Source organism: Hypanus sabinus, chromosome 4, assembly GCF_030144855.1.
Source record: "Hypanus sabinus isolate sHypSab1 chromosome 4, sHypSab1.hap1, whole genome shotgun sequence".
Lineage (NCBI taxonomy): Eukaryota > Metazoa > Chordata > Chondrichthyes > Myliobatiformes > Dasyatidae > Hypanus > Hypanus sabinus.
The window spans coordinates 190,781,865-190,804,746 of record NC_082709.1 but is presented as its reverse complement, the minus strand read 5'-3'; the positions used below and the strand labels follow the sequence as shown (position 1 = coordinate 190,804,746).

At 43.9% G+C, this 22,882-nt stretch overlaps 1 protein-coding gene across 2 annotated transcripts in view; it reads right to left on the bottom strand.

Moving 5' to 3' along the window:
- pde9aa (phosphodiesterase 9aa) overlaps nt 1–22,882 on the bottom strand; it is a 207,900-nt gene that overhangs the window by 72,152 nt on the left and 112,866 nt on the right. For both annotated transcript variants that reach the window (XM_059966237.1, XM_059966238.1), the window contains 3 exons: nt 17,746–17,800; nt 17,589–17,659; nt 11,439–11,523 (listed from right to left, as the gene is read on the bottom strand). In XM_059966237.1, the coding sequence (XP_059822220.1) occupies nt 11,439–11,523; nt 17,589–17,659; nt 17,746–17,800 (211 nt within the window). The remainder of the gene's footprint in view (nt 1–11,438; nt 11,524–17,588; nt 17,660–17,745; nt 17,801–22,882) is intronic.

The window sequence follows — 22,882 nt, the reverse complement described above, 5'->3', positions numbered from 1 at the left end:
ATTGGAACACTGATAAAGAAGAAGAGAGAGATGTATAACATGTATAGGCAATAGGGAGAAAATAAGATGCTTGAGGAGTATAAAAAGAGTAAGAAAATACTTAAGAAAGAAATCAGGAAAGCTAAAAGAAGACATGAGGTTGCTTTGGCAGTAAGGGTGAAGGATAATTCTAAGAACTTCTACAGGTATGTTAAGAGCAAAAGTATAGTAAGGGATAAAATTGGTCCTCTTGAAGATTAGAGTGGTCAGCTATGTATGGAGCCAAAAGAAATGGGAGAGATATTAAATGGGTTTTTTGCATCTGTATTTACTAAGGAACCTGGAAAGGAGTCTATGGAAACAAGGCAAACAAGTAGGGAGGTCATGAAACTTATACAGATTAAAGAGGAGGAGCTGCTTGCTGTTTTGAGGAAAATCAGAGTAGATAAATCCCCAGGACCTGACAGGGGTATTCCTTCGGACCTTGAAGGAGACTAGTGTTGAAATTGCAGAGGCCCTGGCAGACGGAGCTCTGACGGAGATCTTTAAGATGTCATTAGAAACGGGGATTGTGCCGGAGGATTGGCGTATTGCTCATGTGGTTCCATTGTTTAAAAAGGGTTCTAGAAGTAAGCCTAGCAATTATAGACCTGTCAGTTTGACATCAGTGGTGGGTAAATTAATGGAAAGGGTTAGTAAAAGGGAAAGGGTTAATAAATTTATTATGGGGAACAAGGAAATGGCAGACGAGTTGAACAGGTACTTTGGATCAGTCTTCACTAGGGAAGACACAAACAATCTCCCAGATGTAATAGTGGCCAAAGGAACTAGGGTAAAGGATGAACTGAAGGAAATTTATATTTGGCAAGAAACGGTGTTGGATAGACTGTTGAGTCTGAAAGCTGATAAGTCTCCGGGACCTGATGGTCGCATCCCAGGGTACTTAAAGAGGTGGCTCTAGAAATCGTGGATGCATTGGTAATCATTTTCCAATATTCTATAAATTCAGGAACAGTTCCTGCTGATTGGAGGCTGGCTAATGTTGTCCCACTTTTCAAGAAAGGAGGGAGAGCGAAAACAGGGAATTATAGACCAGTTAGCCTGACGTCAGTGGTGGGAAAGATGCTGGAGTCAATTATAAAAGAAAAAATTACGACACATTGGATAGCAGTAGAAGGATCAGTCCAAGTCAGCATGGATTTATGAAGGGAAAATCATGCTTGACTAATCTTCTGGAGTTTTTTGAGGATGTAACTATGAAAATGGACACGGGAGAGCCAGTGGATGTAGTGTACCTGGACTTCCAGAAAGCTTTTGATAAAGTCCCACATAGGAGATTAGTGGGCAAAATTAGGGCACATGGTATTGGGGGCAGAGTACTGACATGGATTGAAAATTGGCTGGCTGACAGAAAACAAAGAGTAGTGATTAATGGGTCCCTTTCGGAGTGGCAGGCTGTGACCAGTGGGGTACCACAAGGTTCAGTGCTGGGACCGCAGCTGTTTACAATATACATTAATGATTTAGATGAAGGGATTAAAAGTAACATTAGCAAATTTGCTGATGACACAAAGCTGGGTGGCAGTGTGAAATGTCAGGAGGATATTATGAGAATGCAGGGTGACTTGGACATGTTGGGTGAGTGGGCAAATGTGTGGCAGATGCAGTTTAATGTGGATAAATATGAGGTTATCCACTTTGGTGGCAAGAACAGGAAGGCAGATTACTATCTAAATGGAGTCAAGTTAGGAAAAGGGGAAGTACAATGAGATCTAGGTGGTCTTGTACATCAGTCAATGAAAGCAAGCATGCAGGTACAGCAGGCAGTGAAGAAAGTTAATGGCATGCTGGCCTTTATAACAAGAGGAATTGAGTATAGGAGTAAAGAGGTCCTTCTGCAGCTGTACAGGGCCCTGGTGAGACCCCACCTGGAGTATTGTGTGCAGTTTTGGTCTCCAAATTTGAGGAAGGACATTCTTGCTATTGAGGGAGTGCAGTGTAGGTTCACAAGGTTAATTCCCGGAATGGCGGGACTGTCATATGTTGAAAGATTGGAGCGACTTGGCTTGTATACATTGGAATTTAAAAGGATGAGAGGGGATCTGATTGAAACATATAAGATTATTAAGGGATTGGACACGCTGGAGGCAGGAAGCATGTTCCCGCTAATGGGTGAGTTCAGAACTAGAGGCCACAGTTTAAGAACAAGGGGTAGAACAGAGATGCGGAAAATCTTTTTCACCCAGAGAGTGGTGGATATGTGGAATGCTCTGCCCCAGAAAGCAGTGGAGGCCAAGTCTCTGGATGCATTCAAGAGAGAGTTAGATAGAGCTCTTATAGATAATGGGGTCAAGGGATATGGGGAGAGGACAGGAACGGGGTACTGATTGTGTATGATCAGCCATGATCACAGTGAATAGCGGTGCTGGCTAGAAGGGCCGAATGGCCTACTCCTGCACCTACTGTCTATTGTCTATTGTCAGTGGGACTAGGCAAAAAATGGTTCGGCACAGCCAAGGTCAAAAGGCCTGTTTCTGTGCTGTAATGTTCTATGGTTCTACAAGAACACAGAGCCTTGGTCAAGGGAGAACAGGAACACAGAACATAGTGCCTTGGTCAAAGGAGAGACAGGAACATGGAACACCAAACCGGGACCCCTCCTTGGGTACAGGATGTAGAGCATAATGAGACAGATGAACATGATGAGACAGTTCCCAATGCTAGGTAGCGGCAAAACGGCCAGACCTACCTAGCGAAGGCGTGGACACAGGCAGACAGTTCCAAACAGGGCGAGGCTCCTGGCAGAGGCAAGGCAAATCAGGGTGGGGCTCCAGGCACAGGCTGCCCGGTTGGGCTCCAGGCATAGTTTGCCATCAGGACTTCAGAGGGACAGAAGGGAACATTCCAGCCTCAGGCTAACAACAATGACAGCCTGACTTACCCAACAGAGGCAAGGACCAGGAGGGACAGATCCCACTGTAGGGTAACAGCAAGGACAGCCTGACTTACCCCACAGAGGCAAGGAAAGGATACTGACAAGATGAACCCCACAGAGACAAGGACAGGCTACTGACAAGACAAACACCACAGAGATCAGGACAGGATACTGACAAGACAAACCAGCCACCAACCTCGAACCCAGGGCCACTTACATTCCTGGCCCCAAGACAAGAATCAGGTGCCTACGATTAAGCCCAAATGAGACAAGGGAATGCCGGAAGACCCGGAGTCTGGAGTCCACGGACTGGACCATGACAGGAAATGAAGCTGGAGAGGTAGTAATGGGGGGGCCAAGGAAATGGCGGATGAACTGAATAAGTATTTTACATCATTCTTCACTGTGGAACACTCTAGCAGTGTGGTGGAAGTTTCATGTGTCAGGAGTCATGAAGTGTGTGAAGTTACCATTACTAGGAAGAAGATTCTTGGGAAACTGAAAGGTTGATGGTAGATAGGTCACCTGGACCAGATGGTGTACACCAAGGGTCCTGAAAGAAGTGACTGAAGAGATTGTGGAGGCATTAGTAATGATCTTTCAAGAATTACTCAATACTGGACTGGTTCTAAAAGAATGGAAAATTGCCAATCTCATTTCACTCTTCCAAAAGGGAGAGAGGCAGAAGAAAGGAAATTATAGGTCAGTAAGTCTGACCTTAGTTGTTGGGAAGATGTTGGAGTCGATTGTTAAGGATGTGGTTTCAGGACACTTGGAGCCACATGCAAAATGGGCCATAGTTAGAATAGTTTCCTCAAGGGAAAATCTTGCTCGACAAATCTGTTGGAATTCTTTGAAGAAATAACAAGCAGGATAGACAAAGGAAAATTAGTTGACGTTGCGTACTTGGATTTTCAGGAGGCCTTTAACAAGGTGCCACACATGAGGCTGATTAACAAGCTATAAGCCCATGGTATTACAGGGAAGATTCAGGCATGAATAAAGCAGTGGTTACTGGCAGAAAGTAAAGAATTGGAATAACGGGAGTCTTTTCTGGTTGGCTGCCAGTGATGAGTTGTGTTCCACAGGGGTCTCTGCTGGGACCATTCTTTTCACATTATACATTAATGATTTGGTGTATTGATGGTTTTGTTACAAAGTTTGTAGAGGATACAAAGATAGGTAGAGGGTAGGTAGTTTTGAGGAAGCCGAGAGGCTACAGAAGGACTTGGATTAGAATGGTCAAAGTAGTGGTAAATGGAATACAGTGTCGGGAAGTTTATGGTTATGCACTTTGGTAGAAGAAATGAATGGGTTGACTATTTCCTAAATGGAGAGAAAATACAAAAAAAGAGGTGCAAAGGGACTTAGGAGTCATTATCTAGGATTCCTTAAAGGTTAATTTCCAGGTTGAGTCTGTGGTGAGGAAGGCAAATGCAATGCTAGCATTTATTTCAAGAGGGCTAGAATATAAACGCAAGGATGTAATGTTGAGACTTTATAAAGCTCTGGTGAGTCCTGACTTGAAGTATTGTGAGTAGTTTTAGGTCCCTTATCTTAGAAAGAATGTACTAAAACTGGGGAGGGCTCAAAGGCAGTCCACAAAAATGACTTTCCAAGTTTGTCATTTGACAGCTTGTCATATGAAGAGCATTTGATAGTTCTGGGCCTGTATTCGCTGGAATTCAGAAGAATGAGGGGTGACCTCATTGAAACCTATCAAATAGTGAAAGCCCTTGATACTGTATGTGGAGAGGCTCTTTCCTATGGTAGGAGAATCTAAGACCAGAGGATACAGTCTTAGAATAGAGAGGCGTCCCTTTAGAATAGAGATGAGGGCAATTTCTTTAGCTAGAGAGTGGTGACTCTATGGAATTTGTTGCCACAGGCAGCTATGGAGGCCAAATCTGAATGTATATTTAAGGCAGAGTTTGATAGATTCTTGATTGGTCAGGGTGTGAATTAGCAACACAATCAGTGGCAGGAGCAGAGCAGTGCGAGAAGGTTACTCGCAAATTGGCAAAGGTATAAAAGGAGAACTTTACAGGCATTCAGACATTCCAGAGGCCCAATCAGCAGTGGTAACAGAGCACTTCAAAGCAAATAAAAGTACAGAAGAGACAAGCGGGGTGGCCATTGTTCGGACTAGTCCAGCAGTGAGAGTGGGAGTGGCAGGCTTTGACTCAAGAGGCTTTGATGAGAGAGTCTGAGGCCAAAGAAACAGGTTAGAAGATTTGGTCTTGGTTGCCCATTGTATAGTGCAGGCAGGATGGCAGATATGGCAGTGGAATGCTCCTCCTGTCGGATGTGGGAATTCATGGGACCTGATGGCCTTCCTGAAGACTACACCTGCAGGAAGTGAAGCCTACTCCAACTCATGAAGGACTGCGTTAAGAAGCTGAGGCTGGAGTTCGATGAACTTAGGATTATTCGGGAGGCAGAACAATTGATAGGTATGACTTTTGAGCAGGTGGTTACATCCAGAGTACAGAATTTGGGGAGCAGATGGGTGAACACCGAGAGAGAGGTAAAGGGAGAAAGAAGTCAGTTCAGGGTCCACTGTGGTCACTCCCTCAGCAACAGGATACTGCTGAAGGGGGTGACCTACTGAGCATGGCAGCAGCAGTCAGATCAACAGTACTGTGGTCAGCTCTGAGCCTCAAAAGACCTTAAGACCATACGACATAAGAGCAGAATTAGGCCATCTGGCCCATCGTGTATGCTCCACCAGTCAATCTCAGCGGATCCTTTCTGTCATCTCTTCTTCAGCCCCAGTTCCTGGCCTTCTCCCCATAACCTTTGATGCCATGTCCAATCGAGAACCTATCAATCTCTGCCTTAAATACACCCAATGACCTGGCCTTCACAGCTGCATGTGGCAGCAAATTCCACAAATTCACCACCCTACGGCTAAAGAAATTTCTTTGCATCTCTGTTTTGAAAGGCACCCCTCTATCCTGAGGCTGTGCCCTCTTGTCCTAGGGTCTCCCACCATGGGAAATATCCTTTCCATATCTACTCTGTCTTGGACTTACAACATTCAAAAGTTTCGGTGAGATCTCCCCTCATCCTTCTGAATTGCAGCAAGTACAGACCCAGAGCCATCAAACCTTCCTCATCTGAAACCCTTTCGTGCCTGGAATTATCCTTGTGAACCTCCTCCGGACCCTCTCCAATGCCAGCACATCTGTTCTAAGATGAGGGGCCCAAAACTGTTCACAATACTCAAGGTGAGGCCTCACCAGTACCTTATAAAACCTCAGTATCACATCCTTGCTCTTGTATTCTAGACCTCTTGAAATGAATGCTAACATGGCATTTACTTTCCTCACCACCGACTCAACCTGCAAGCTAACCTTCAGGATGTTCTGTACAAGGACTCCCAAATCGCTCTGCATATCAGATTCCTGGATTTCCTCCCAGTTTAGAAAATAGTCCATACATTTATTTCTACTACTAAAGCGCAAGACCATGCATCTTCCAACATTGCATTTCATTTGCCATGTTCTTGCCCATTCTCCTAATCTGTCTAAATCCTTCTGCATCCTACCTGTTTCCTCAACACTACCTGCCCCTCCAATCTTCGTATCATCTGCAAACATGGCAAAAAAATCTATCTATTCCATCGCCCAAATCTTTTATATACCTAAAAAGAAGTGTTCTCAAAACCGACCCCTGTGGAATACTACTAGTCACTGGCAGCCAACCAGAAAAGGATCCTTTTATTCCCACTCGCTGCCTCCTACCAATCAGCCAATGCCCTAACCATGTAACTTCCCTGTAATACCATGGGCTCCTAACTTGGGAAGCAGCCGCATCTGTGGCACCTTATCAAAGGCCTTCTGAAAGTCCAAATATACAACATCCACAGCATCCCCTTTATCTATCCTACTTGTAATCTCCTCAAAGAATTTCAACAGGTACATCAGGCAGGATTTTCCCTGAAGGAAACCATGTTGACTTTGTCCTATCTTGTCTTGTGTCACCAAGTACTCCATCACCTCATCCTTAAAAATTGACCCTAACATCTTCCCAACCATTGAGGTCAGGCTCACTGGTCTATAATTTCCTTTCTGCTGCCTTCCTCCTTTCTTAAAGACTGGAGTGACATATGCAATTTTTCAGTCCTCTGGCACCATGCCAGAGTCCAATGATTTTTGAAAGATCATTACTAATGCCACTACAATCTCCAACACTACCTCTTTCAGAACCCTAGGGTGCAGTTTCTCTGGTCCCAGTGACTTATGTACCTTTAGGTCTTTCAACTTTTTGACCACCTTCTCCCTTGTAACAGTAACTGCACTCACTTCTCTTCCTCCACACTCTACAATATCAGGCATACTGCTAGGGTCTTCCACAGTGAAGACTGACACAAAATACTTATTTAGTTCAACAGCCATCTCCTTGTTCCCCATTATTATTTCTCCTGCCTCATTTTCTAGTGGTCCTATATCCACTGTCATCTTCCTTTTATTTTTAACATACTTGAAAAAGCTTTTACTACCCACTTTGATATTATTTGCTAGCTTGCTTTCATGTTTTATCTTTTCCATTCTAATGATTTTTTAATTGCTCTCTGTAGGTTTTTAAAAACTTCCCAGTCCTCTATTTTCCCCCTCTACCTACCTTCTTATCCCTCCAATATAATGTGTAACCTTGGGGAATCAGCTCTCAACTACAACCAACCTTTAGCCACGATTTGGTGATGGCCGTCATACCTGGCAATCTGTAATAGGGAAAGCAAGATTGTCTTCCTTATTTCTTATACTATGCACATTTAGATACATCACCTTCAGAAAGGTAGGGTGAAGACAGGTGGAGCAATAGTCAAAGGGGACAATAGTTTGGGGGACAGATAGGAGATTCTGCAGCAGCAAAAGAGACTCCAGGATAGTGTGGTGCCTTCTGGGTGCTAGGGTCCAGAATGTCTCTGAGCAGTTGCAGAATATTCTTGAAGGGGAAGGTGGGCAGCTGGAGGTCATGGTACATATTGGTACCAATGACATGGGCAGAAGAGGGATAGAGGTCTTGCACCTTAACAGCATGTTGCAAGTTTGTGACGAAGGATAGGCAGATGATAGAGCAAAGATACATTCAACCAGATGGTTTGAGATGTGTCCATTTCAATGCAAGGAGTACCATAAACAAGGGGGATGAACTTAGATCGTGGATCAATACATGGAACTATGACTTTGTGGCTATTACAGAGACTTATGTGAAGAGCAAGAGGATAAGACGTGACAATGGGAAATGTATATGGAACCAGAGGAAACAGCAGAGGTACTTAATGAATACTTTACTTCAGTATTCACTATGGAAACGGATCTTGGTGATTTAAGTGATGACTTGTAGCAAACTGAAAAGCTTGAGCATGTAGATATTAAGAAAGAGAATGAGCTGGAGGTTTTGGAAAGCATCAAGTTGGGTAAGTCGCTGGGACTGGATGAGATACACCCCAGGCTACTGTGGGAGGCAAGGGAGGAGATTGCTGAGCCTCTGACGATGATCTTTGCATCATCAATGGGTACAGGAGAGGTTCTGGAGGATTGGAGGGTTGCGGATATTGTTCCTTTATTCAAGAAAGGGAGTAGAGATAGCCCAGGAAATTATAGACCAGTGAGTCTTACTTCAGTGGTTGGTAAGTTGATGGAGAAGATCCTGAGAGGCAGGATTTATGAACATTTGGAGAGGCATAATATGATTAGGAGTAGTCAGCATGGCTTTGTCAAGGACAGATCATGCCTTACGAGCCTGATTGAATTACAAGGATGTTGCCTGGATTGGGGAGCATGCCTTTTGAGAAGAGGTTGAGTGAACACGGCCTTTTCTCCTTGGAGCAATAGAGGATGAGAGGTGACCTGATAGAGATGATGAAAGGCATTGATCGTGTGGATAGTCAGAGGCTTTTTCCCAGGGCTGGAATGGTTGCCACAAGAGAACACAAGTTCCAACAAAAGGCAACTAAAAAGCTATAAGAAGGGAAAAGATGAAATATGAAGTACAGAGGCACTGTTGGGGTAAGTTTTATAGGTACAGAGGAGATGTTGGGGTAGGTTTTTTATGCAGAGAGTGGCGAGTGCATGGAATGGGCTGCCGGTGATGGTGGTGAAGGCAGATACGATAGGGTCTTTTAAGAGACTCCTGGACAGGTACATGGAGCTCAGAAAAATAGAGGGCTATGGGTAACTCTAGGTAATTTCTAAGGCAAACTAGCTAATAATATAAAGCAAGATACCAAAAGCTTTTTTTTTTCAGTTGTATAAAGAGTGAAAGAGGATGTTTCCTATGGTGGTGGTATCAGAAACTAGAGGGCACAGCCTCAAAATTGAGGAGCGACCTTTTGGAACAGAGTTAAGGAGGGATTTTTTTAGCCAGAGAATAGTAAATCTGTGGAGTACTCTGCCACAGACTTCAGTAGAGACCAAGTCCGAGGGTATATTTAAGGCGGAAGCTGATCATTTACTGATCAGTGAAGACATCAAATGATATGGTGAGAAGGCAGGTGTATGGGGTTTAGTGGGATCAGGGATCAACCTTGTTGGAATGGTGGAGAACAGCTGAATGGCCTAATTCTGCTCTCATGTCTTATGATTTTATACATCTCTGAAGTTACTCTTCATTCTCTAAATCAAACAATCCTAGACCATAACTCCAAGCCTCACCATCAGTCTGCAGTCAAATCCCAACCCAGGAACCAAAACAAAATGTCAAGTACAGAAAAGCTTTACTAGGATGGTACTGGGACTGGAGAACTGAGATATGAGGACCAGATTGGACAGGCTGGGGCAGTTTTCCTTGGAGTAAAAGAGGTTGAGGGGTCACGTTATGATAGGCATAGAATCATGAAGGACATAGAGAAAGTTGGGTTAGAGATGGTCATGGTATTTTCAGCGTAAGTGAGTCTAAAGGTATAGGTCTAAGGTGAGAGTGTCACAAACATGAGAAAATCAGCAGATACTTTTAATCTAAAACAACACGCACAAAATGCTGGAGGAACTCCTTAGACCAGGCTGCATATATGGAAAAGAATAAACAGTTGACATTTCAGGCTGAGACATTATCAGGATTCATCAAAATTGAGGGGCGACCATTTAGCTAAGGCAGAATGATTTTAGCCAGAGAGCAGTTAATCTGTGGAATGCTCTGCCACAGACTGCAGTGGAGGCCAAGTTTGTGGGTATAGTTAAGACGGAAGTTGAGTGCTTCCTGATCAGTCTGGACTTCAAAGGGTACGACGAGAAGGCAGGTGTATGGGGTTAAGTGGGATCCATGATGGAATGTCTAAGCAGGCCCAATGGGCTGAATAGCTGAATTCTGTTCCTATGTCTTATGGTCTTATGGACTCACAAAGGGTCTTAGCCTAAAATGCCAACTGTTTACTCTTTTCCATAGATGCTGCTTGTCCTGCTGAGTTCCTCTGGCATTTTGTGTGTGCTAAGGTGAAAGTAGAAAGATTTAAAGGGGTCCTAAAGGGCAAGTTTTGTGGGTGAGTACATGGAACAGGCTGTGGAAAAATGTGGCAGAGACAGGTACAATTACAATGTTTAAAAGCGATTTGGACAGCTATGGGGATAGGAAAGGTTTTGAGAGATATGAACCCGGTACAGTCAATGGGATTAACTAATAAGGTACCTTGTTTAGTATGAATGAATTGGGCTGAAGGGCCTGTTTTTATGCTGAATGATTCTGTATGCAGATGTTAATCTTTATGTCAGAGTCTGGATCTAAATCAACATAAGAACATAAGAAGATAAGAAATAGGAGCAGGAGTAGGCCATCTGGCCCATCGAGCCTGCTCCACCATTCAATAAGATCATGGCTGGTCTGGCCATGGACTCATCTCCACCTACCTGCCTTTTTCCCATAACCCTTAATTCCCCTACTATGTAAAAATCTGTCCAACCTTATCTTAAATATATTTACTGAGGTAGCCTCCACTGCTTCATTGGGCAGGGAATTCCACAGATTCACCACTCTTTAGGAAAAGCAGTTTATCCTCATCTCCTTCCTGAATCTACTCCCCTGAATCTTGAAGCCACGTCCCCTCATTCTAGTCTCACCTACAAGTGGAAATAACTTTCCTGCCTTTTATCTATCCCTTTCATCCCAGGTGTCATGTCCAGGACAAATACATGAGAATTCAATTCCAGATGTCATTGACAGCTACAGTCCAGACCATAGGTTCTAAAGTGCTCCCCTCTGAGCTGCAGCTTAAATCTTAGGCCTGACCTCAGACTAACAGGATCTAATATAGTCCCTGGCCTTTGCCTCAGCCCCCATCTACAAACACCAGCATTCGGCTCCAACAGTGATCAGTCCCAGTCTTTAGTGTCAGCACAAATGTAAGTGCACAGCCTCAGCCTGCAATCCCAGGCCATGATGCCAAGACTCATATCCCCAATCCAGTCTCGTCTCAAACCAAAACCTCACCTCAGCTTCTAAACCCTGTCCTGTATCCATGTCACGTAACAGATCTGCTTGTCTGTCAAACACATTTCCAACAGTACACATGGAGAACTCTTACCCGTCACTTCTTTTTGCTATTTCATCGCGTAGTTTTCGAATGTCATTTCGACATTTCTCGATTTCAACGACCTTCAGCCCTTCCACTGCCACAAAACAGAAAGTTGAATGAAAATCTGTGGTAACACAGATCCTGCAAGTTCTCCCATTCACACTTCCCCACTATTTTGATTCCTAACTTTGTCTGAGGTCTCACTGATATCTGCCTCCACAACTTCTCCACTAACTGTTCTGCCACTCTGGTTCCCATCCCCCTGCAAATCTAGTTTAACCCCACCATACAGCATTAACAGACCTTCCTGCTAATATATTAGTCCCCTCCAATTCAGGTGCAAACTGTCCCTTCTGTACAGGTCCCATCATTCTGTACAGGAAACCACAGAAAGGGTGCAGAGGAGATTTACAAGGATGTTGCCTGGATTGGGGAGCATGCCTTACATGTAAGGTTGAGTGAACTCGGCCTTTTCTCCTTGGAGTGACAGAGGATGAGAGGTGACCTGATAGAGGTGTATAAGATGATGAGAGGCGTTGATCGTGTGGATAGTCAGAGGTTTTACCCCAGGGCTGAAATGGCTGGCACAAGAGGGCATAGTTTTAAGCTACTTGGAGGTAGGTACAGGGGAGATATTGGGGTAAGTTTTTTACACAGAGAGTGGTGAGTGCATGGAATGGGCTGCCAGCAGCAGTGGTGGAGGCGGAAATGATAGGGTCTTTTAAGAGACTTCTAGATGGCTACATGGAGCTTAGAAAGATAGAGGGCTGTGGGTAAAGCCCAGGTAGTTCTAAGGCAGGGACATGTTCAACACAGCCTTGTGGGCCGAAGGGCCTGTATTGTGAAATAGGTTTTCTATGTTTCTATGTCTTCTTCTCTGGAAGAGAGCCCAATGATCCAAAGATCTTATGCCTTCCCTCCTACAACAATTGCTAGGCCAAATATTAAACTGTATAATAGAAATTATACATGTCCACAGATCCCTGAAAGTTGCCTCACAGGTAGATAGGGTAGTTAAGAAAGCTTATGGGGTGTTAGCTTTCATAAGTAGAGGGATAGAGTTTAAGAGACGCGATGTAATGATGCAGCTCTATAAAACTCCAGTCGGCCACACTTGGAGTACTGTGTCCAGTTCTGGTCACCTCACTATAGGAAGGATGTGGAAGCATTGGAAAGGGTACAGAGGAGATTTACCAGGATGCTGCCTGATTTAGAGAGTATGGATTATGATCAGAGATTAAGGGAGCTAGGGCTTTACTCTTTGGAGAGAAGGAGGAAGAGAGGAGACATGATAGAGGTGTACAAGATATTAAGAGGAATAGACAGAGTGGACAGCCAGCACCTCTTCCGCAGGGCACCACTGCTCAGTACAAGAGGACATGGCTTTAAGGTAAGAGGAGGGAATTTGAAGGGGGATATTAGAGGAAGGTTTTTCACTCAGAGAGTGGTTGGTGTGTGGAATGCACTGCCTGAGTCAGTGGTGGAGGCAGATACACTAGTGAAGTTTAAGAGACTACTAGACAGGTATATGGAGGAATTTAAGGTGGGGGGTTATATGGGAGGTAGGGTTTGAGGATCGGCATGACATTGTGGGCCAAAGGGCCTCTAATGTGTTGTACTATTCTATGTTCTATATGTTCTAAACATAGAAACATAGAAAACCTACAGCACAATACAGGCCCTTCGACCCACATTGCTGTGCCGAACATGTACTTACTTTAGGAATTACCTAGGGTTACCCTTAGCCCTCTATTTTTCCAAGCTCCATGTACCTATTTGTGAGTCTCTTAAAAGACACTATCATATATGCCTCCACCACCATCGCCAGCAGCACATTCCATGCATTCACCACCCTGTGTAAAAAACTTACCCCTGACATCTCCTCTGTACCTACTTTCAAGCACCTTAAAACTGTGCCCTCTAGTGTTAGCCATTTCAGCCCTGGGAAAAAGCCTCTGACTATCCACACAATCAATGCCTCTCAGCACCTTATACACCTCTATCAGGTCACCTCTCATCCTCTGTCGCTCCAAGGAGAAAAGGCCGAGTTCACTCAACCTATTCTCACAAGGCTTGCTCTCCAATCCAGGGAACATCCTCGTAAATATCCTCTGCACCCTTTCTATAGTTTCCACGTCCTTCCTGTAGTGAGGTGACCAGAACTGAGCACAATACTCCAAGTGGGATCTGAGCAGTGTCTTATATAGTTGTAACATTACCTCTCGGCTCTTAAACTCAATCCCACTCGATCTTCCTAGTTCTGGATTCATGAGAACATGACACGATAAGCAATCCTGAGATCACAATCCTGGAGTTCCTGCACTTTAATTTAGCTAACTTCCTGAACTCCCTATCACTATTAAGGACAGCCAGCATGGCTTCATGCGTAATAGGTCATGTCTTTCCAAATATAAGGAGATTTTGAGGAAATAATCAGAAAGTAGATGAAATCAAAGTTGTGGATGTTGTGTACATGAACTTTAGTATGGTAATTGACATGGTCCCTCTTGGGAGGCTAGTCAAGAAGGATCAGTTGCCTGGCATTTGGTATGAGGCAGTAAATTCCATTAGAAATTGGTTTTGTGGGAGAAGCCAGAGAGTGATAGTGGAAGATTGCCTCTTTGACTGGAGCCTGTGACTAGTGGTGTGCCACACGAATCAGTGCTGGGGATCCTTTGTTGTTTGTCATCTATATCAATGATCTGGATGATAATGTTGTTAACTGGATCAGCAAATTTGTGGATGACACCAAAACTGGGTGTGTAGTGGACGGTGAGGAAGGCTATCATGGCTTGCAGGGAGATCTGCAACAGCTAGAAAAATGAGTTGAAAAATGGAAGATGGAACTTAATGTAGACAATGTGAGGTTTTGCACTTCGGTAGGACCAACCAGAGTAGGCCTTACACAGTGAACTACAGGGCACTGAGGAGTGTGGTGGAACAAAGGGACCTGGGGATACAGGTGATGCACCATCAATAACTCTCGGAGACATGAGGCGAGGTATAGGCTTTTATTGGCTGGAAGAAAGAACAAGCAGCAAGTGACCACCACACTACATCCTGGAGACTGAGGCCGGGGCTGTGTCTCCAATCGCCTTTATACCGGGGTCAGTGGGAGGAGCCATGGTCAGTGGGAGGAGCCACAGGAGCAGTCAGCAGGGGGGTGTGTCCAGACAGGTATATGTAGTTCACCACAACAGGTCCATAATTCATTGAAAGTGGCATCATAGGTAGATTGAGTCGAAAAGAAAGCTTTTGGCACGCTGGCTTTCATAAATCAATGTTTTGAGTGCAGTAGATGGGATGTAATGTTGAAGTTGTTTAAGACATTTGTGAGGCCTAATTTGGAGTATTGTGGGCAAGATGTAAACAAGGTTGAAAAAGTGCAGAATAAATTTGCAAGGATGTTGCTGGGTCTGGAGGACCTGAATTATAAGGAAAGATTTGATAGAAGTATACAAAATTATGAAGGGTGTTGATAAGGTAAATACAAGCAGGCTTTTCCCACTGAGGTTGGGTAGAACTAAACCAGAGGTCATAGGTTAAGGAGGAAAGGTGAGATGTTTAAGGGAAACATGAGTGTAAAGTTCTTCACTCAGTGGGTTGTGAGAGTATGGAATAAGTTGCCAGTACAAGTGGTGCATGCAAGTTTGATTTTCAAATCTTTAGAGAAATCTGGATAGGTACATGGATGGTCAGGGTATGGAGGGCTATGGTCCTGGTGTAGGTCAACGTGAGTAAGCAGTTTAGATAGTTTCAGCATGAACTAGATGGGCCAAAGGGCCTGTTTCTGTGCAGTACTTCTCTATAACTCCATCACTCAAAAGCTTTGTCTTTCAATACAACCACCTCTCATTCTTCTAAATTCTAGTTAGTTTTGGTAAAGCTGCATGAAAGTCCACTCTGTAGATAACTCCTGTACATTGTTTAGAGAGACCAATATTGCCCAGTGTCCCAACAGTCTTCACAAAACAGTGAACATCCCAGTAATTGAGGAAGTGCAGCGTAGATTCACTAGATTGATTCCTGGGATGGCAGGGCTGTCTTACGCAGAGAGATTGGAGAGATTGGGCTTGTACACGCTGGAATTGAGGAGATTGAGAGGGGATCTGATTGAAACGTTTAAGATAATTAAAGGATTTGATAGGATTGAGGCAGGAAATATGTTCCAGATGTTGGGAGAGTCCAGTACCAGAGGGCAAGGATTGAGAATAAGAGGTCAGTTATTTAAAACAGAGTTGAGGAAGAGCTTCTTCTCCCAGAGAGTTGTGGAGGTGTGGAATGCACTGCCTCGGAAGACGGTGGAGGCCAATTCTCTGGATGCTTTCAAGAAGGAGCTGGATAGATATCTGATGGATAGGGGAATCAAGGGATATGGGGACAAGGCAGGGACTGGGTATTGATAGTGAATGATCAGCCATGATCTCAGAATGGCGGTGCAGACTCAAGGGGTCGAATGGTCTACTTCTGCACCTATTGTCTATTGTCTATTGTAATAGCAAACACGAGGAAATCTGCAGATGCTGGAAATTCAAACAACACACACAAAATGCTGGTGGAACACAGCAGGCCAGGCAGCATCTATAGGGAGAAGCACTGGGTCCTGACTGTCGTCCTGACGAAGGGTCTCGGCCCGAAACGTCAACAGTGCTTCTCCTTATAGATGCTGCCTGGCCTGCTGTGTTCCACCAGCATTTTGAGTGTGTTGTCCCAGTAATAGACTGCGTTTCTAGTTTCTCTCCTTGCTTTGTGAGCTCTCCTGTCTCTGTCTGAGCAGCTGCCTTTCTCTTTCTCTCTCTCTCCCTTCTCACCTTTTCTATCTCTTTTTTCCATCTCTATCTACCTCTCACACTCTTTAGCACCCCTTCTTTCCTGTCAGCCCCTTCCTTACACACACACACATGAACACTCACTCACACACTCACTCACTCACACACATACTCACTCACACATTCACTCACACTTACTCACACACACTCACACTCTCAAACACACACACTTAATTACAAATTCACACACTCATACAATCACACTGACACACTCACAAACTCACTCTCAAACACACACACACTCACTTAATTACAAATTCACACACTCATACAATCACACTGACACACTCAGAAACTCACTCACACACACTTACTCACACATATAGTCACTCACTCAAGCACACTCACACACACACCACACACTCACTCACAATCTTGCACACACTACCACACACACTCACTCACAGTTACTCACACACACACACTTACCCACACACTCACATACACACTCACACAATCACACTGACACACTCACAAACTCACTCACTCACTCACACATATACTCACTCACAGACTCACTCACGCAATCACCCACACACACTCACACACATTCATTCACACACACATTCACTTACACACACACATTTATCACACAGTCACTCACACATATACTCACACACACTTACTCACAAACTCATACGCACTCTCACTTGCTCACTCACACACACATATTCACTCACTCACACATTCACTCTCACTCACACACACACTACCACACACACTGACTAACACAGTCACTCACACTCATGTACACACTCACATACTCACTCACACACATACATTCACACAATCACTTACACATTCACTCACACAGTCACTCACACACATTCATGCAAACACTCACTTACTCACACACTCACACATACACTCACTCACATACAGTCATTCACACACACACTCACTCACACAGTTACTCACACACTCTCACAGTGTCACACACACACACTCACACATACACTCACTCACATACAGTCATTCACACACACACTCACTCACACAGTTACTCACACACTCTCACAGTGTCACACACACACACTCACACATACACTCACTCACATACAGTCATTCACACACACACTCACTCACACAGTTACTCACACACTCTCACAGTGTCACACACACACACTCACACATACTCATTAACTCACTCGCTCACACAATTATACACTCACACACACTCACACCTGCACACACATTCACTCTCTCACACACACACTCACACAGTCTCACACATGCTCACACACACTCACTCACACTCATTTTCCCTTGCTTTCTGTGCTGGGTATTTCATGTAACACACTTTGTTCTGTATTCATCACAACACACGTACACTCCACTCTCTTCTCCAGAATGGCCAATCGATTGGTAACTTCGGATTTCAGTTCTGTAATCTTGAAAGCCCTGATTGAGAGAGAAAGTATTTAATGAATGAGTCTCATGTGTAAGTTAGCAGGAGTAATACAATGACTTAACAACATGGGACTTACCTGGAGAATTGTTCTGCAACCTGAGCCAGAACACTCTGGAAAACTTCATCTTTCTCTGGATTAAGATGAGAAAAGTGAAAAACACTGATTCTCACAGCTAATTAGGATGAATTGCTAAATTGCTATTTCCCCAAACACCACTTCCCTATTCATGATATTCAGAGTATATGGACTCTCCGTTGGTTCCTCCTATCTCCCACTCTTATTCAACCCCACTTCTAATCCTCACAATATGCTTTCCCTAATTATCCATATCTCCTTCCCTGGTGACACCTCTAGTCACTTTCTCCAATCCACACCCCCACAATATACCAAGATGGAGATCTTTTCACTCTTTTGGATGAACGTAGCTCTCCAGAAGCTCAATGTTAATGAAGACAAAGCAGAATAATGTGTAACCATAGTGTGATACAGCACAGAAATGGGCCTTCAACCCATCACTTCCATGCTGGCCATTGCTCATCTATATTAATCCCATGTGTGCATTAGCACCTATTCTGCTTTGCCTGCCCTTTTAAGTGTCTGAGTAAATGGCTCTTAAATGCAATCATTGTATCTGATTCCACAATCTCCATTAGCAGCAAATTCCAGATATCAACTACTGTCTATGTACCAAATTTACTTCTTAGGTTCCCTCTCACCCTAAACTCATGACCTCTTGACTTTGATATCCCTATCATGGGAACACATTGTGCTTGCCCTTTGCATATCTCTCATAATCCTTTACATGCCTATCAGGTCACCCTCAACTCCTTTCGCTCCAGGGAAAGTAAGCCCAGCCTTTCCAAACTCTCCCAGTACTACAATCCGGGCAACAATTCTGGTGAATCAGACAGAGTAACCTACTCAAGCTGGGAACCAATGAGTAAAGCTTACAATGAGTAACATATCCACACTGAAAAACACTCAAAGCCAACAATTAGGAAACGTGTATAGTTATACACTGTAAATAACGGTTGCTCAGTGTTCTGGGGTTTAGATGTTTTAAAGGGAACAGATACAGAGGTAAAATAGGTGGGGGAGTAGCATTGCTAATCAGGGATAGTTTCACAGCTACAGAAGGGAAGGATATCATGGCTCTGGAAAGTGTCAGGCCTTGGTGCTCCGACACACCTGAACATCAATGATTTGTTTAAACTAGAACTTCTTAAGTGACTGGTTTAACTGGTAATATCTCCTTGTGCTTTTAGTGCCTCTTGTTTTTTGAATATAGGTTCCTTGTCCATCCTTTTTACAATTTATTGAGTTTTGATTTTATTATGCCCAGGGTTTCCATACTATATGCACTATTTAAGTTTATCATGACCACTGTTCATCGTTGAGTCTTTAATTTGGATCCTGAGTGAACTAATAGTCTGTGTACTCTAGCCCTCTTGAGGAAGTATACTCTAAGTTATTTGCTATTCCTCTGTAATGTTCTTCAAATAAATCCTCGTTGTTACTTTCTATCTTTGTGTCACAAGTTTACTTTGCAGCTGGGTTAATTTGCCTGAAAGTCTTGTTACTGCAAGACTCTGCCATCATGGCCCCGAAAAGGTTTGATCAAAAACATATGGCATTGATTAGCTAAGGAGAGTCAGCTGGACAGCAAGAACATTTACTCCACAAAATACTAGCATCATTGGATCGGTTACATATGGCATTGGCCTGTCAGGAAGAAGCTGCTGGGAGACATGAACACGTGATCCAGGAAATTGCTGCAGATGTTCTCCTTGTAGGTGAGACTTATGTACTTCTAAGATTGGTTCTAGTTCCAAGCACTTGCCTGTGCTGTGTGTCCTGCCTCAGATTCCCTTAACACCCATGAAGGATTCCACTCGCCCCTAAGCATATGATAGTAATTGTAGTGTATGGATTTATTTCTTTTAGTGCAATTACTCCTATTAGCACTAGTTATTGACTGATAACTTACATTGATTTGTTGTTCTCTGTGCAAACTAAATAAACAAGTTAACTTCACCTCTGTGTGTGCCTTCATTTATTTGATATGTGGAGGGCTGTCAGAGGTTACAGCGGGACATTGATAGGGTGCAAAACTGGGCTGAGAAGTGGCAGATGGAGTTCAACCCAGATTAGTGTGAAGTGGCTCATTTTGGTAGGTCCAATATGATGTCAGAATATAGTATTAATGGTAAGACTGTTGGCAGTATGGAGGATCAGAGGGATTTTGGGATCTGAATCCATAGGACACTTAAAGCAGCTGCACAGGTTGACTCAGTGGCTAAGAAGGCGTATGGTGTATTGGTCTCATCAATGGTGGAATTGAATTCAGGAGCTGAGAGGTAATGTTGCAGCTATATAGGACCCTGGTCAGACCCCACTTGGAGTACTGTGCTCAGTTCTGGTCGCCTCACTACAGGAAAGATGTGGAAGTCATAGAAAGGGTGCAGAGGAGATTTACAAGGATGTTGCCTGGGTTGGGAGCATGCCTTATGAAAATAGATTGAGTGAACTTGGCCTTTTCTCCTTGGAGCGATAGAGAATGAGAGGTGACCTGATAGAGATGTATAAGATGATGAGAGGCATTGATCATGTGGATAGTCAGAGGCTTTTTCCCAGGGATGAAATGGTTGCCACAAGAGGACACAGGTTTAAGGTGCTGGGGAGTAGGTACAGAGGAGATGTCAGGGGTAAGTTTTTTTACACAGAGAGTGGGGAGTGCATGGAATGGGCTGCCAGCAACAGTGATGGAGGTGGATACCATAGGGTCTTTTAAGAGACTTTGGTATAGGTACATGGGGCTTAGGAAAATAGAGCGCTATGATAAGCATAGTAATTTCTTAGGTAGGGACATGTTTGGCACAACTTTGTGGGCCGAAAGGCCTGTATGTGCTGTAGGTTTCCTATGTTTCTATGTAGTTGTACAGACACAACAAATTAGCAATGAGTATGAACCCGAATGTCAGCGAATATCCCCAACTGCACCGCCAGTTATGAGATGATAGAACTCAAAGGAAGGGAGAGAGACACCAAGAGAAAAGAGTGACCCGGTATGGAGAAAACAGCCGCGGCTGCTAGCAAAGGAAAACGTAAGTAACAGTGCACAGTACACAGAGATGTACAACAAGCAAACCTAAAGTGGAAATAACATGATGATGGCCTTAATTGTGAAAGTTGAAGTGTTAATGAGGTCTGGGAATCACATATTGATAGGGTTGGACTGTATTGTAATGCTAATGATGTGGATGAAGTAAAGAAAATCTTCACAGTTATTAGCTTAATAGGTGCAATTTAGTAACTCCAGGAAAGCCAGCAGGTAAGACATTTGATGAAACTGCTTCAATTTTACAAAATCACCAAGCCCAAAAGGGCTAGAATAGCTGAAAGATTTAGATTTCACCAAAGGAACCAGTCTAAGGGTAAAAGCATTTCCATATAACCATATAACAATTACTGCACAGTAACAGGCCATCTCGGCCCTTCTAGTCCGTGCCGACACTTACACTCATCTAGTCCCACTGGCCCGCACTCAGTCCATAACCCTCCATTCCTTTCCTGTCCATATACCTATCCAATTTTACTTTAAATGACAATACCGAACCTGCCTCTACCACTTCAGAGGGTTCTTGTGGTCCAAGTGCATAGGACACTCAAAGCTGCTGCACAGGTTGACTCAGTGATTAAGAAGGACTTCATCAATTGTGGGATTGAGTTTAGGAGCCGAGAGGTAATGTTGCAGCTATATAGGACCCTGGTTAGACTCCACTTGGAGTACCGTGCTCAGTTCTGGTCATCTCACTACAGGAAGGACGTGGAAACCATAGAAAGGGTGCACAGGAAATTTACAAGGATGTTACCTGGTTTGGAGAGCATGCCTTATGAGAATAAGTTGAGTGAACTCGGTCTTTTCTCCTTGGAGTGACGGAGGATGACAGGTAGCCTGATAGAGGTGTATAAGATGATGAGAGGCATTGATCATGTGGATAGTCAGAGGCTTTTTACCAGGGCTGAAATGGCTAGCATGAGAGGACACAGGTTTAAGGTGCTTGGAAGTTGGTAAAGAGGAGGTGTCAGGGGTAAGTCTTTTTTATGCAACGAGCGTGAATGCATGGAATGGACTTCCCGCAACAGTGAAGGTAGATACAATAGGGTCATTTAAGAGACTCCTGGATAGGTATATGGAGCTTAGAAAAATAGAAGGCTATAGGTAACCCTAGATAAATTCTAAGGTAAGGACATGTGCGGCACAGCTTTGTGGTCTGAAGGGCCTGTATTGTGCTGTAGGCTTTCTATGTTTCTTTGAGGAGATTACAAGTAGGATAGATAAAGGGGATGCAGTGGATGTTGTACATTTGGACTTTCAGAAGGCCTTTGACAAGGTGCCACACATGAGGCTACTTACCAAGTTAAAAGTCCATGGTATTACAGGACAGCTACTAGTATGGTTAGAGCATTGGCTGATTGGTAGGAGGCAGCAAGTGAAATAAAAGGATCCTTTTCTGGTTGGCTACCTGTGACTCGTGGTGTTCCACAGGGTCTGACAAATGCAATATTAGCATTCATTTCAGGAGGTCTAGGATATAAGAGCAGGGATGTGATGCTGTGACTTTATGAGGCAATGGCAGGACCTCACTGGGTATTGTGAACTGTTTTGGGCTCCTTATCTTAGAAAAAAATGTGCTGGCATTGGAGAGAGTTCAGCCGAGGTTCACTAGGATTCCAGGAATGAAACAGTTATACGAGGATTATCTGATAGCTCTGGGTCTGTACTGGCTGAATTCAGAAGGCTGAGGGGGGAATCTCATTGAAACCTTTTGAATGTTAAAAGGCCTAGATAGAGTAAATGTGAAAAGGATTCTTTCTGTGGCAGGGAGTCTAGGACAAAAGGGTACAACCTCAGGATGGACGGGCGACCATTTAAACCAGCGATGCGGAAATACAAACGTTTGTATTTCTTCACCCAGAGGGTGTTGAATTTCTGGAATTTGTTACCATAGGCTGTTGTGGAGGCCAGGTTGTTGGTGTATTTAAGATGGAGATTGATAGGTTCTTGATTGGCTGGGGAGGGGGCTGACAAAGGGGATAAAAGGATTAGCAATGATCAAATGGTGGAGCAGACTCGAGGGGCCAATTGGCCCAATTCTTCTCCTGTGTTTTATGGTCTTATGGCCTTTTGAAGGCTCTTGACCTGTACTCA